Here is a 16848-nt window from a genome sequence, read left to right as displayed (position 1 = left end):
GGGTGAGAGAGGTGGGTGCAACCAACTTAAGATACATTAAGTTCTAATTAATGTTTTGATGGTTGGACCAAATTCTTGCAGATAGGTAAACAATATTAAGATTCTTAACCAGATTTTCTTTTGGAAAAAACATATATACTGACCGACGAAGTCTAAATGCTGCAGTTAGCAGGAAGCTACATGTAGAACCGGTAGTTGCTAGTTATGCAAAAAGCTTTGATGGCCAAACACCTGCATAGCTCTGATCTAAAACAGTTAAGAGCCATCTATAGAAGCCTGGGAACTTCTAGACCAAAGAAAGCTTCTTGTATTCTCAGATCATGTATTCTTACAGACAGACGAATAGGTCAAGATCCTTGACTAGAATTTCTTCTATTGCACCTTAGCTTTAATGACTAATATTTGCGTAGTTCTGATGTTAACACTTTCTAGTTGCCTATCGCCATCTATGGATGCTTTGAACTTCAAAGACTAAAAGGTATGGAGAATGGGGTCAAGATTCTAAAACAAGGTCTTGGATATGATCAAATATCCCCATCTAAGATAGCTGCAAGGAGATTAGGTCTGCATGTCTCCTCAAAAATATGTGATTTTGGGAATATAGAATATCATCAAATGACTAAGTCTATTGAGCCTGAATGATTAGAATTAGTGCACTGTCAATCATCTTAACAGAGATTATAATTTGAGGATTTGGAATATAAGCAACAAAATATATAAATTTTGCAGTTCTATCATCTTGTTGTCATCAACAGGAAATAATTGCAATGCTTGAGGATAAAATGGGATGAGGCTTTGTGGTTTTGTTGGTTAATGTATTACCATCATGCCTCGATGTCTCCTAGAATAATCCTACTTGATAGAAGCTCAGCTTGTGCATAGCTCTCTATTTGTCATGTGGACACCATCCGGTCGAATTCCATGTATGGAATTCTAGTCTTTCTCGTATTCCATGCGATCATTAATGACAAGAAGCAAACATTCAAGAAGCAAGAAAGAAATTGCACTTGCTATTTTTTTTGGGGGAAGGAGTACAATCCCACTTGCTATTCAAAACAAGAGCAATGTTGGAGTTTTAGTGTCTAGCACCATCTAAACATATGCTAGCTAAGCAACTATCAAGATTCACATAAAATAATGACACTGGAAACACTATCTGATAAGAGGGGCATGAGCTTCATACACCTCTTTGAAGTTTGAACCGGGAGAAAAAGAAAATGCAAGCTTCACCTGCATCCGCACTGCACAGAGTGCATGCTGAACTTTGAAACCTTTGCATTATATATGGTAGATAGACAAGTGCAACTCATACATCCCATGGATAACTCCATGAACGAAGTCAAAATGTAAATTTTGAGGTACATATCAAAAGCAGGTGATTAAAAAGTAAAGCGCAATAAAATTATAATATCAATCAAATATTAACAAATAACTTACAATAGCCCGTAAAAACTGAAAAACTGATGAATTATATGCTAAAACGTTTTTACTTAGTTTGGAGGAAGGATCGGAACGGGAGAGAAAGTTCCGCTAACAATTACATGTAATTATAAATGAAAATATTACATTTTCTTTTTAAAAAGAGTTCCTAATGGTTTGAAATATAATCTATAATTGTCGCAAATTCTCTAAAAGTATTGCACAATTATAGGAACAAAATGTTCAGTTTATAGTGATTCCCCTTAAAGAGAGTAGAAAAATTACTGACAAATGCATTAAATTTGCACAGTTATACAGAGAAAAATAAATCTTTTGTAGTATGTTGCGAGATTTCGCAAATATAATTAGGTATCATCTTACCATCCCAGTTAAATATATAGTGCGATACGTGGAATATAAGTGAGAGGTGGTATAGATTGCTACCGCACACTCTTGACATTAAACCCGGATTCTTTTAGAGAGATTTCTAGAAAAATTAAATGTGGAGTCACAGTTGGCAATTCAGGGATGCTTCCGAGTCCCAAGCATTGCTATTATATAGTGATGATGCATGCCTCTCAGTTAGATAACTAGTTTTTTTTTTTTTTTGTTAAATCGGATGAATTAAACCATTCAAGTATAGATATGTTCGTAGAAATCAGAAAATAAAATATTTGACAATCGAACCAGAATATTTGTCGAGGAATCCCATAATGTAGATCTAGAATTGTTGGCCAAATATAATGCTATCCAATAAGTTGCGCTATTAGCTTCGCTGTTAATATATGCAACTTTAATGAAAACAAACTACCCATCATCCACCAATAGTCCTGCAAAAAAGGTTGGAGTTTAGCATTGGCAGTAGGTGGATTTGAAAGCCATCTGATAACTGTCAAAGAAAACTAGATTTCTTTTCCGGCCCAACTTATTTCAATAAGTTCAATAGGCTGCGTCTCTTAAAACAGCTAACTTAAAAGCTAAGAGAAATCCACAAGCAGCACCAATAAGCACTATTCTGTTCCACACCATCTTGCCATATCACCACATATAAGAAGCAGGTAAGACCTACTAAGAATCTTGTATTAATATTCACAATGGAATTGCCTAATGCTGCCAACACCACCATCATACTTCAATGCCAGCAGCACTCATGACGATTACGGGGACGAGCTTAAGTATAATTTTTAGTTGGATCAAGTCTACCATTGAGTTGGTGGATCAGTCCAATGATAAGGCGACACACATGGAAGCACGTGTACTACACTTTTTTTCGATTTATCCATCCTTGTGCATGTTGCTCCACAGTTGGACTGGTCCACCAGCTCAGCTGAGCGGTGGACTTGGTCCAACCAATAATCACTCCGAGCTCAAGGTTGTGCGAGCCAAGGACGGCAGCCTTGAACAGCGGATCTCGTGGCTCCAACTGGAGGAACTCATGTTTCTTTGGATCGATAAGGCTCTTCTACTTCCTAGTTGTATTGTGAATTGGCGAATGGCTTGACGGTGAGAGTGGTGAGGTCAAGGTGGGTATTTACAGAGAGCTTTGGAGGCGGTAGCCAGGTTTATCAGGGTAGGTGTGTTCAAACTTGGGCCGCACTCTTTATACCACTTTTGACTAGCTTCCGCAAGTGGATGAGGTTAGGTGAGTGGCATCTTCTTGTTACTAGGAGATTATGTTTAATAATAGTAATGGGCCCGTGTCATGACCATATATCGATGCGTACTGACTACCCTGGATTTAGCCTGGTTTATTCCAAGATTTTGGATATTCGAGAGGTCTTACAAGACACACTGATATTTATATTATTTTCATGTTAGAAACAAAAAAAGTTTCAAAGGAATAGGAAACATGAGGATAAGGTATACTGAAGGCATGGACTTGAACTTCTAGAAAGGCAAGTCCCTGCAGATCGGGATCCTCTGCTGTGCGACTTTTGCTACCTGTTTAGTTTAGTACGTCACTGATCAAAAAGAATGGATTTGAACAGTGTACCAAAAAAAAAAAAAGCACTGGTGGTTGTACAATTGTTTCTTAATAGCATTTTCTGTACAATTGTTTCAAGGGGATAACCATTAACAGTTATGCAACAAAATTTCAGGACTGCAGATGTGCAAGTACAATTCTCGTCATATACATAAATCATGGATCGATCCACCTCTGTTTTTTTGCATCAGCTAACCTGCCCCATATGATCATTTGGGTACCAATTACATGTCATGATAGCCAGTAGAACTTCCAAAGAACAACAGTTTAGATCTTAAGTTTCTTGCCATATGTCACACATGAAGGTCTAGCTAAACCAAAACTAATGCGGTCGCAACCATTACCAACATCCAACAATTGTTGCATAAAGAAATCCCCCAAGTTAGGAATGATACCATATAAATCTACAGATAAACAGCTGGACTTTTTTTGTCAACTATCAGTTTCATTGTGTTGTCATAGACTTTGGAAAGAAAAAACATTCATTGAAATCATGTAAAAGCTATAGTTTCAACTTTCACATTCATGGTGCAAGGAATAAGGGCAGCATGATTTCTGTTTTCATAAACTTGCGGTTCAGCTAAAAGGAAGAACCAATCTTTTCATTGAAAAGCGTCTTTTGGTTAGGTAGAAACTATCTAAGCTGCTAAATGACTGACTGCTACCATTTTACTTCATGTCCTGCAAGGATGCAGCTTTCCCAAACTACATAGTTGAACAGGCAACTGCAAAGTCCTTATCTTACTAGCAGCAAAATCCATCAGCCATGCAGTAGTAGAATATTTTCTAAGACAAACAAAATCACCAGCTTTGAATACTAATCTTGATCCACAACGATGCATGGTTAAGACAGACTAGTATGCAGCAAGGCACGGTTTCCGCAACAAGCCAAGATTATATACAAGACTAGCAAACAGCTAAAAGACCTATAATCCCCCAAACTTCTTCAGCCATAAAATATCTTGCATGGCAATGTCCATCATCGGCCTTCCAATCACTGCGTCCATCAGATTTTATGTCCAAGTCTTCTAGGTCCTTAGAAGATGTAAAGTTGAGCAGGGCATATAAAGTTTTGGCTTGAAAGACAGCAACACTGCATGCTTTAAGATAGCTTAAAGTTGTGCTACTAATAGCAATTGGGAAGGTAAATTGTCACACTGTAATGTTTTTCCAGCAATCCTCTTGTTTAATTTTACCACCGTGGCCATGAAATCATCTTCCTGATTATGTATTCTTTCATCTGGTATCATAATCAACTAAAGCATATGATGAATATTGTAAGAAATGTTAAATTTACTGTTTCATGTATGATAGGTTCAGACTCCTTGATCATTAGTATATATAGTTCCATCATTTAATTTAATTAAATTTACTGTTTCACGTATGATAGGTTCAGACTCCTTGATCATTAGTATATATAGTTCCATCATTTAATTTAAAAGGCAATGTTTTACATAGACCCATGTTCTATTTAGATCTTAACATCCACAAACATCATTTATATACACTGAGAGTTTAGCAAAACATTGATTTCTTCCTTAATTTATCTTTTGCTACATAATAGATTTTACCAACAATATAAAAATATGTTAACATTGCACATATGCTTAATTTGCAATTTTGTTACTGGTGGCTAGTAAAGGTTGCCAAGGCCACATATACATAATGTTTTTTTACTGAACTGTCAGCTTAGTACTCAAAATTGCATTCAGGCCCCAAAATTAAGATTAATAAAAAATTTTATTTTTCAATTACGAAGAGTTTTATATATATATTAGCTTTTTTCAAAGAAATCCATACATAATTGTTTCCCTCTGATGTCAATCGTCTTACATGACACGGTCAAAGAAGATTACCAAACAAAGCAACATCCCATAAATTGCGTTAACCGTGCAAATTTCTATTAACGCTTCTGGCACATATGTCATGGATGATATCATGGAAAAGGAACTTCAGAGATCTCAGGAGTTGCTTTAACATGGAAGAGTAGCCAAGAAACATTCATTCCCGGACTGGTATCAGAAATTGACATCCCTATGGAATAGATCAAAACACCAGAAGGAATATTAAGATTTTGTGGGGATGAAAGCTTCTATGACCATCAAGGGAAAAGAATAAACCCTACTAGAGAATCACTGTCCCCTTGGGATTGGGATAAAGACATCTGGCAAATGTATAATTTTGCTATCATACTTCGAGTTCTTTAGTTTTCAAGGAAATTACTGAGGATGGATGAATAGAGGTGAAGAAAAGGTGGAATACAAAGCATATAGTGAGCATCAACTAATGAACTATCAAAGAGAGAGTGTACATGAAGAAGCCAGTGTTGATTAATCAAAAGTTGGAAATTGGAAAATATTTTCTCGAACTAATCTACGACAAAATCTCAATGACTCTAAACAGCTGAGCAGGACTTGATAACTAGGTCATAATGTCAATTACAGGAAAAAGATCACTGTTAATGATCTTTTTCTGAGCAATCAATGCTTGTTGTCAAGTTCATAAAGATCACTGGAAAACAGGAATAAAAATGAGAATGTACTTTTTGTTACACAAGAACCAGAATGTCAACCTTCAACACGGATCATTCTTGGCATCATCTTTAGATAACTATGTCCAGATCAAAGCTTCAGATAAAGCTTCTCATATTTGAAGCTTTATATTACTTAACTATACTGTAACCTTTAAATGTTTTCAAGCTGTCCTTCATACTTGCAACGTTCAAGCCATTGCTTCTAAATGCTGTTTCTGGGTCTATGTTCTTGTAATCGGAATTCCCAGACTTGCATATAGAATTATTTTTTGATTTGTGTTCTGCCCTTGCCAATTGTATGCTTCAATGTTTTCTCTTACTAGGTTCTCATCCTTCCTTTTCTCAAAAACATTCCGTAGAATAACTTGTAAATAGACCCTCCTGAAATTAACATTACCATAGACAAACTTCTTCCACTCAACATAGAGAATTCATGAGTATTTGGTATCCTCCACATTTAAGAAATATGCAATCTCATATCCGTAGTCAACTCTCTGCAATGCTACTATCGTCAAGCTGGTGTATGGGGTGGAAGCTAGTAGACAATCCATATCAAGAAGTCAGGTCTAAGGTCAAGGGACCACTCTCTATTGTAAAGCAGAAATCAATTGTTTCCTCCAACAGCAGTTTCTCGAGATAGTTTGATGGAAAGCACAACAAATGTTAATATGAGGATGATTTAAGGAAAATCTAAACTAGTAACAAGAACTAGCAAAGCTGACCAAAACCTTAACTGGATTTGGGCTGGCTCATTTAACCAACCCATTCCTTACATAGGTCAAATTTCAGGTTACAAAATGCTAACCTACTAGCTGGAGGAATTCAGCTTAAGCCAATTTGGCCCATTGGGTCAGCATACATCATCTTTATACACATAATATACTACAAAAACCCTAATGGCTAATTGGACAAGCCTTTTCCTCCTTTCTTATCTCTCTTGAACTCCCCTCTCTACCTCCACTCCTCTCCTCTTCACATTCCTCTCTTTCACTTCTTCTCCCTCCTTTCCTTTCCTCCTCTCCCTCCCTGCTTCCTTATTGCCTCCCATTCCCTTAACACCTGATAATCAGCTGCAGCCCCATCACCTCCATAATCCTGCGACCACAATAATCCTACCACAGTCAGCTGCACCGCAGCTATCAATCACCTCACGACCACCCATCACCTCCTCATGCTGTACCTATTCCATTAAGTACCACCAGAGAGTCACTCATCTCCCTACTGTAACCTAACAAACTACATTAAGCTGCAACTTTTCATCATCCACATTCTCTCCTCTTTCCTCCTCTTCACCTCTTCTCTTCCCATGCTTGATACTAGGTCATCAAGTCCTATTTGTTCAACTATTCATCAGTGAGTTTAGGGAAAAAATTTGTGACAACTAGCAGATTGGTCCATGTTCAGTTAAGCCAGTTAGGCCTTGAAAGTAGATGTTGACCCAACTCATTGCCTGCCCTACTAATAAACTAGAAACTATCCACCATGACAGCCATATGAGTTGGGATACCCAACCTCAACCGTAAATTGGGATGAATCCTGCATGTTAGAATAGCCCTAAGGTCATAAGAAGCTAAACACTTGGTGATTGAGCCAATGATGTCTAGAAACTGCCTTGTAACTTTTAAGTAATATGCAATTACTTCACCACATTTTGCTACATGTTGTACCACAACCATCAGAGACAAACATCTTTTGTCACTTATTAAACTAATAAATCATTGTTTTTGTCATAACATATTCATACCTTTCAACTTCTCTAACAAAAACCAAATGCTCACTATATCGAGCTCTATAGCCACCTTGGGCTACAACATCAACGACTAAAAGACTACCCTCAATCATGATCACATTATGTAAAACATGTACCCTTGAGGTGGCAAGTTATGATAAGATTTAAACCACAAAACTCAGGTGATTTACATAGCATTCTCATTCAATATTATGATCACACATGTATTATGTGCACCCTTGAGGTGGCAACTTATGACAAGATGTGGGCGCAAAACCCAACCGGCCATTTAGTTCAGGTAAACTTTTGGACAAGGTCGATAAGTTGAACATTATATAGATTAAGACAAGATAAATCTTTAACATGAAGCAGTTTATTAGTATATAATATTGAGTCAAGTCATGTCAATTCAGATTGCATGGATAAAACATATCAATTTGTACAATGTGGAAATATGAAATGATCATCATGAATCATCCAATAGTCTAAAGAAAATCAAATTAACCTCATAATGACAACTCTCTCTCCCAACTTAAACACACAAACAACCACCTACAGACAATCGTTTTTCTTCTTCAAGAAATATGGTGGGGCCACCACCACCAAGATTCAAAGCATAGACCTCTACCAAGTGGAGAGATTTGCCAGCCTACTGAGCTAAGGCCGGTTGGCCACAACAAAATAATCATAAAAATAGTTTTTTTCCAAAGAGAAGGATTGCTGGAATATAAATTAGGATTTTGTCCAAATATATGTAGAACAAATTTATGTGAAATTGAAATAAATTTCTTTTACTTAACAATCAAGGTAAAATAGGGGTGGCAATTTGAAATCGAACTTGATTACCAAACTTGGATCTGATTACTAGGTCTACGGGTTAGATACAAGTCCAACAAACTTGACCAACTGGTGGGTTAAATTAAGTTGGGGTTGTAGAATTCTTAACCAGCAAATCAAAACCATGCAACTCAATGTTAAACATATATTGTAGAATATATTAATATGGATAATATGTTATTGTGTTATATTATATACATGATTCAGACTTGCTAAAATACTATCTATAGTAGGCAAAAATCAGCAACTCTCCCATCCTCCCCCCTCTCCTCCTCTCATCTATCTTCCTCCTCTCTCTCCCCCCTTACTCGCCTCCCTCTACTCTCTTCCTCCCACCTCCCCCTCTTCTTATTCACCTGAATCTAAAGCAAGATCACTGTCATTGAGCATACTTTTGTTTGGAGCCCCACCACCCATCATATCCTCCTCTCCCTCCTCCATTAGATCCCCATCTCCAACCCACCTCAAACCAGTGATAGCCCTTGCTCCACCCCAATTAGATCCTCCCCCTCTTCTTCCCCTTCATCACAACCTCCAATCCAATCACTGGCTATACTCAAACTCATTCTATTACTTTGGGGTTCCCGTCTCTAATCCCCAATTAGAGACACAAAGATGTACTTAACAGCCCAAAACCAAACAATGAAGTTTCTTTTTGTGGAGGATGATCTTTCCTCATGCAATACTACAAGCTACCATGACTAAAGCTTTACACACCATGTTAAAGTCCTATGCTTTATGCTCTATATCTTCCACTCTGCACCATGTGCCTAAACCAAATTACTATTATGCAACAGCCAGGCATAAATACATCTGTAAATTCTCTATAACAATGCAAAAAATGTGGTGCACAAAGTCCATAATAGTTTGTCACCTACTTCTAAAATTTATGGTAATAAGACTCCTTTCCAAAGTCTCACAAAAACCATGAAAAAATGCTCCATTGCTACTTGAGTGCACCAATGCAATGCTATAGGAAAAAAAGACACTTGTTCTAGAATATCATGTTAGAAAAAGATATCGGTTGGATGGAGAACAATTAATTGATACCTTGAATTTACTCACTTCACATCCTAGTTTATTTAACATCCTAAAAATTTTCTAATCTCATTTAGCCAAGAAATAAGAATCTCAATTGGTATTCAAAATCTGGCAGACATAAAAAGGAACTTCCTACATCTGTTACATGGACATTTCCATCCAACTCCTACAATTCATGTTGCATAGTAACCAGATCAGATATGCATCAAACACTTGGATACTTGTCATACCGCAGCTTCTAAAAATTGTTAGAGAATTTGACTCTACCAAGAATGAGTTTGGCCGGCTATAATAGTGTTAAAAGTGAGCTGAGCTCATATTCCTTTTAAAGCTCAATCAAGAATTTAGGTATTCAAATAACTTTACAAAATGTCAGTTTTCTAAGAAACTTAAAGCTATTTGGGAAGTTTGTATGAGAAACACGCACATCAGAACACCAAGGAAAATAATATCTTTTAATATTTTCTTGTATACAATACACACACACATTAGTTAAAACTATTTTTTCTACAAATCCATGCATCTCCTTTTCTTCTCTTTCAAAGTCAGACACTTGGACACATGTCTATGTCCAATCTTCATGTCCAAATCCATGCAATACTGGTTCATACATGCATATCCCCTTAATGATAGCCACTTAACTACTCCTACAACCAAATATGTTGGACATACTAATTAGGTTCCACATTAACTTTAAATAAATGTGGTCTTACACAGCAAACAAACATCTTCATGACAATCTCTTCGATGAGGACCAAACCCTAACTATCTGGTGACTAAGCAAGTGGGGCAAAAATAATTAATAATTCCACACCAGAGGTCACCCCATAATCAAGCCCATTTACTGCAAAGTATTCCTATCAAGTCTTCCTTCCCTCTTCTTTACTACCTTCTATGGTAGACTATCCTGATACTCTAGATGAACAAGCTTCAACATCAGTTGCCAAATATTTCATAGGTAACCTTGCTCTTGCCATATTTTGTTGGAAAGATAATTGGCATGAAGATGAGCAGAAGCAGTACTTTTCCATATAATTAGTATGATGAGATTGTCAATGAGTTTTTATCATATGCCATGATTTCTACTTAATTTAACATGCTTTCTAGGTATTCTTGGAAATTCAATTATTGATACTAATTGAAAATAGTGAGGTTAATACATGAGTTGAATGAATAATGACTACTAAATTTACCAAGATGTTAATCTACTATAATCCAAATTTCTAGAGACACAAGAACCAGGAGCACCCAGCCCTCCACTCCTAAGAATTAGCTGGTCAGGTTTGAACCTCCACAGGGGAGGAGCAGGAAAAAAGGGAAAAATGCAACTGCCAAACATCAGACTGACCACCCTTAACCAAGATATGGGAACATTGCTTCTCCCAAGCAGGGGAACAACCCTTCACTCTCCTAAGGAGTAGGTAAGTTGAATCTCCAGAGAAGAAATTAAAAATGAAAATGCAGCAGTTTGACATAAAACTGACTATTCTTACATTTTTCAATAGTATTCTTCTCATCAAGCTTTCCTAAACTAATGTAGATGGATATATTGCCGGAGGAAAGATTTTCTATCCAAATAGAAAGAAAAGCCTAAAATGAAGAGATAATTGAACTTTTTTTCAACAATCTCATTACTGTATTACTTATATTTTCATTCATACTATAGCATCCACCACATCACCTCTCATGGGACTAATAACAAATGCTCTCTGAGTCAACAATATTATATACCATTTCCCTCTTCTCTAGAGTTGTTTTGATCAATCACCTAAGCAAGGTTCAAAACTCGGTTTAGGGTTCAGCCAGTCCCATGAAGTTTCATTTTTGGCATTTTTAGCCAGAGTTTCAGTCAAAGAATTAGCAATCAGTAGGTGTATGGTTTTGTGGGTTCAGATGCAAGGTGTAAAATTATAAAGAATTTAATGTTCTACCGAAAACCAGTGAAAAAATAATGCTAGACATCAATTTAAAATATTATATGTTCTCCAATTGTTTAACAAATCTACTCACCTGATAAATAACTATGTATACATCTACAAGAATAAAATCCACAGGTATAAAAGTGCATATGGATATCAACTTAATATGACATTAATGATCATATCAATACCAAGTGTTAACAATTATGTTGCAATTTATTAAGTTTGAAAATAAGACTACAATTATATATGGCGCACCTAATTGCAATTTGAGCTCAGATGCTCAACAGGAGGGGTGGGGGAGTTGGGAGGGGGCTAGATCAACTCTGTCTGGACTCATTTCTCTTCTTTCTCTTGACAAGGTCTCTCAACCCTAAAAAACTCTTGAACATGAAAAACATTAATTCACTTGAGTCCCTTGGAAGTTAACTCCTCATTGCTTCCAATGTTCCCAAAAATTACAACAAATCTATACTCAATCTTAAGAGAATGATTCTTGAAGGCCAGGTTTATAACCACAGGTCGGTAGTAGCATTTCTGGGCAATTGATTGTCTAAATTTTGAATAGAACTGAAACATTCCAATTCCATACTTAGAATTCCCAAGGAAACTAATTATATGTGGAAAATCATGATTTTCTTCTCTCTTCCAATTTATTATCTGATATTTTTATTAATTGGTAAGTACAATTTATTTCAGCTTTTTATCTCTATCTATTTATATATTTTTGAGAATCGGGAGAATATAACTATTTTCTTACTTAAAAATATTTATGAATATAACTGATAAAACTTGGATTATTTCAAAAATTACCAGCAAAAATAATTCATGTAGATGAGAAATGCTACCATGAGAGTCAGACCCCATCTTATAACCAGAAAAATAAATAAAGAAACAATGTTACACAGAATCGACACTAATTAAACAAATATACTTAAAGAAACAAGGAAATAAGCCCCGAATGACAGCAAAAGGCAATATAATTTCTAAAGTATCAGTCATGATTGGTTTTAGCGAGTTCTAGCCGAAGCATGACCAAAACTAATCAGTTACCTAAGCAAAAGATTAAGTAAAAGAGAACATGAACCACCAAAGCAAAAAATCCAACTAAGGGGTATCCAAGCTCATGTTGAAAGGACTTAACTATTCATCATACGACAGTTGGTAACATCATGAAATTTCCAGCATTTCTAATTCACAAGCAAATTGATGTTTATTTATATAGGGGAAAACTGAATAACATAGAATAGGACTACAAACAGAATCATAACAATGGGCTATGAAAAGAATCATATTATAGAACCAAAAGCATTTCAGGTTTCAGGATTTGGTAAATTTCCAGCCCCTTCAAGTTTCTGCAGGTGTCCATGATGAAGATGGTGAAGATAGCATAACCACTAGACGTTAACAAAAGAAAGTGCCTAAGGTTTTCGCTATATAGATCACAGTCATGCCAGAGACGAATCTGCTGAAAGATTCTCTCAACCCACTAAGCATACTCAGAAATCAAAAGATCAATTCTATGTACACCAAGATAGTAACTAACATAGCAGAGCTAAAGTCATTCATAGGCAAATAGACCGGGCTTTGCTAGTGTTGCTAAATAGCAGGGCATCTCCAAAGAAAAGAAGTACTCTCTTCATATCAAGCAGAGAATCTCACAAATGAATATATGAAATGCCAATATTTATTTGTCACAAAACAAGCCAATCACAACTCCATCAATACCTAACAGCAAAAATTACTGAAAATGGCTAGAACTCTTATCTACACACCTCGAGATAAACAAGATATTCAGTTCCATCCGATCTATTCAGCTCTGTTAATATACACCTGCATGTTCCAAACCCAAAACCGAAATATTACAACCCAAGAGCGGCAAAAGAGAACCAACTCAAATATTCTAAAAGAAGGAAAAGTACCCGAATTTGGAGACTCGGGTGAAATCGTGCGGAGAAAGAAGAAGCAGGCAGACCCAATAACTCAATACACAATGCCATCAATGACTGGATCCTCTCATCTCACTTTCTCTGAATTGCTGTCGAAGTCACACACAGAAGAAAACCAATCAACCAACCGAAAAAAGAAAACAAGATCAAATTTTGCTACTCTCTTCCGCTAAAGCTTGTCAATTTCTCTCTCTTAATTGTCCAAATTCTCCTCTAGAACTCTTCAACAACCCATGTATCCATCTACTGCCCTGACCCTGGCGAATCATTCTCCGCCGACCGAGCCTGCTGCTGCTGGTGGTGGTTCTGCTGCAATTGACCGCTTGCAGCCCCACTCACTCCCCTCCCCTGCCCCATCTGCTGATAGAACTGACTCAAGGCCTGCTGGCTGAGCACCCCAATGTGCCCGTCCTGCGACAGCCCAAGCTCCAGCCCCGGCAGCTGCTGCCCGTGCCCGCCAAGCATCGACGCGAAGCTCATCGCTCCAAGGTTCCCTCCAGGCAGCTCCAGCCCGTGCAGGCCCATCCTCTGCATGAAGCTCCCGGCCGATGCGTCCCCGCCGCTACCAAGATTCGAGGTGGAGGGGGCGAAGCCGGAATTGAACCCACCGACGGGCGGCGGCCAGAGGCCCGGGTGGGAGCGGGCGATGTTGGGCCCGAGCATGGCCCAATTAGGCCGGGGGCTGGCGGCGGCGCCCTGGCCGAGGTCGTCGAGCTTCTGGTGGAGGCCGGTGGGGGAGGCGGCGGTGGGGTGGGACATGGGGGCGGCGGCGGCGGCGGCGAGGGCGGAGGCGGGGATGGTGCCGGTTCCGGTGGCCGCGATGATGGCGGGCTCGGCCTGCTGGAGGAGCCACTGGATGGTCTCGCCGTCGGACTTGTGGCCGAGCTCGCGGGTGAGCTGGAAGATGCGGGCGGCGCAGAGGGCGGGCATCCGGATCCTGCGGCCGCGGCCGTCGACCTTGGTGTGGCGGTCCTTGTTGGAGCTGCGCTTGGGGGCAAGCTGCCGCCTTTGCTCCTCCTTCTCGGCGGCGGTCACTATCTGGAGTTCTCTCTCGGGAGCTCTGCCGAGGTCTCTGGCCTCCGAGCCTGTGGAGGCTGTGGTGGTGGTGGACTCCCTCTTGTCAGACTGGGGGAGGCCCAGGGCCTGATGGAACTTGGGCACCTCTTGGGGCAGCTTGGAGGAGCCCTTGGGATCCATGGCAGAAGGAAAGGTGGGATTTTTAGTCAAGAAAACAAGGGAAGATGGGATTTTGAGGAGGTCGCTCGATGGGTGGCGGACGAAGATGGGAGTTGACACAAAGGGCTAGGCTATCATTGGTCTTCCCTTCTCTTCACTGGGTTTGGGCAAGGGGAGGGGATTGGAGTTGAAAGGGCAGAGAGAGAGAGAGAGAGAGAGAGAGAGAGAGAGATAATATACGAGGCCCAAGATACCAACTTTTTAAATTTACTGCCTGTTTTCAAGGATTTTTGACAGTATACTGTCTTTTTCCAGCCTTTACCAGGTATTGGGATCCATGAGAGAAGGGGAGGAAAAAGGTGAGAATTTTGGGGTTTTGGGTTCTCAAATACAAATGGAGGAGAAGAGAACGTTGGAGCTTTGAAGGAATGGTAAAAAGGCCTAGAAATCCATGAATCTTTTTACTGGTTTTGGGAGTGAATGACTGGAGTCGAGAAGGGCTGGGAAGGAGAGAGAGAGATAAAAAAAAACATAAACATCTTACCAAAAAAAAAAACTTATCATCATCATCATTATAGCAATAAATATTTATATTACAGTTGTTGAATAGACTTGGTTAAGAGTAAAACTTAAAATAAAAAATCCAAGCTATTGATTTGCAGAAATTTACTGTCTATTTGAGGTGTTTTAACTGTCTGGTGGTTTTCATGTCCAAATTTTCCCTCTTTTAAGGTGGTGGTTTCTTTTCATCCTTGGTCCTCTGACTGTTCATAAGACCATGTACAATCCTTTTCCCACATTCTATAGATTGGATTCCTTTCTCTCCCTTCCCAACCCCTGTGACCCTATTATTGCTCACAGTTGCATCACTTGCAAGGAACTCAATTGCCAGGTGGCACCATAATAAGCCTACACTTGGCAGCATATTAGTGGCTCTCACGCTTGCTTACTCACCACTGTAGACCCATTAATCAGAGGGAGGGAGGGAGGGGAGTGTCAAAAGGGGATATTGAGACCAACAACCACAAGAAAATGAGGTCAGGGGGTTGTTGCAGTTAGCAAAGTGGTTTAATAGTTTAGATTGGAGCTCTTTTAAGAGGTGAGCTTGTTTTGTTTTCCCTTGCTGGGGTGAGTTGTCTTTTTTTTTTTTTGTTGTTGTTCTTTTATTTGTTTTCCATATTTCATGAAGGGCTTTGGAGATTGCATTGGAAGTGGTGGATAACTTGGCTTTCACATAGGTTGGATGGGGTGGTAGAAAGATGCAAACAGATGGCCAGTTCCCTGTTTGTCTTTCTGGGACAAGCTCATGGCTCTCTTACTTTAGTCCCCAAAACCAGCTTCAAGAAAATGGCATCAAATCAACCCCTGACAAAGATGCACCATTCCAATGTGAAGCTTGGAAAATGTTGTGCCTTTTCTTTTTCCTTCTTCTTTCCAAGTCTCATCATGCATGCCCATTTTTCTTAGTAAAATTGTTAAGCATGCAGAAATGGGAAAAAAAATGGTCATCCAAAATTAAGTAGAGGATTTTGGTAGAGATGATAATTGCCTTATTATGCATCTACTTGGTAGGAATCGCCAAGGTAAATTTGTAAGTTTGTCATATATCCTGATTGCAAGGGGATCATGGTTATGGTTGTTTTCTTCTTTAATGATAAAATCATGGATCTGGATTTTAAACTTATATAATATTTGATATTGCACATTGGTTGATTGGATCATTGGGGTCTGAAACATGAAAGACAATATCTGAATCTAAATTTGTAGGATTTAGGATTCTTTCCTCAACCTGTACCAACCTTTGGAATAATGGATCCAATCCAATTCTTGTACCAAATAAAAAGGCAAGAATCATATATACTGATTCGGTTACTAGCAGAAAGTCTTGACTTATTTATTTAGGATTTATATCAAAAGAAAGAAAAAAAAAGAGACTCATGTACTTAGGATTTTGTTGTTTCCCATTATCTCTCATTGCACCACACATCCCTAATGACACCTTGTAAGAAACACCCTAGTCATGATTCACTGGGATTAGATATGCATGGAATTTATGATCCAATGAGAATGTCAGAAACATTAGCTGCCTACATGGAAGGCATGAACAATGCGTTTGTAAGAAGCTTTTTTTTTTTAATCTAAACATTGCATTTATTAATGTCTGAGCCTCATCAACTAGTCCAAAGAAAAGTAATAAAGAGGTATAGCATTGACCAAAGCTTTTGCATCATCTCCTTTGCCCTTTGTGACCATGCAAGTGA

General features: G+C 38.5%; 1 protein-coding gene across 2 annotated transcripts; it reads right to left on the bottom strand.

Moving 5' to 3' along the window:
* Nucleotides 1-533: 533 nt before the first annotated feature.
* Nucleotides 534-15119, bottom strand: LOC103707844 (transcription factor TCP20-like). Of its 2 annotated transcripts, XM_088706558.2 has the most exons (3): nt 13385-15119; nt 13238-13295; nt 534-3360 (listed from the first exon to the last, which is right to left on the bottom strand). In XM_088706558.2, exon 1 carries the CDS (start codon nt 14606-14608, stop codon nt 13655-13657), a length of 954 nt encoding a protein of 317 aa, XP_088562684.2. In that variant the 5' UTR covers nt 14609-15119; the 3' UTR covers nt 534-3360; nt 13238-13295; nt 13385-13654. The 2 variants fall into 2 exon arrangements, with proteins under 2 accessions (XP_088562684.2, XP_008790742.4); XM_008792520.5 differs by lacking the exon at nt 534-3360 and having other exon boundaries at nt 10071-13295.
* Between the last annotated feature and the right edge of the window lie 1729 nt (nt 15120-16848).

The sequence above is a fragment of the Phoenix dactylifera genome, chromosome 11 (genome assembly GCF_051530095.1).
Source record: "Phoenix dactylifera cultivar Ajwa chromosome 11, Ajwa_hap1_PhDact_Kaust_v1.1, whole genome shotgun sequence".
NCBI classification, from domain to species: Eukaryota; Viridiplantae; Streptophyta; class Magnoliopsida; order Arecales; family Arecaceae; genus Phoenix; species Phoenix dactylifera.
Note: the sequence above shows the minus strand (reverse complement) of the source record. Positions and strands in the feature narration are given on the sequence as shown.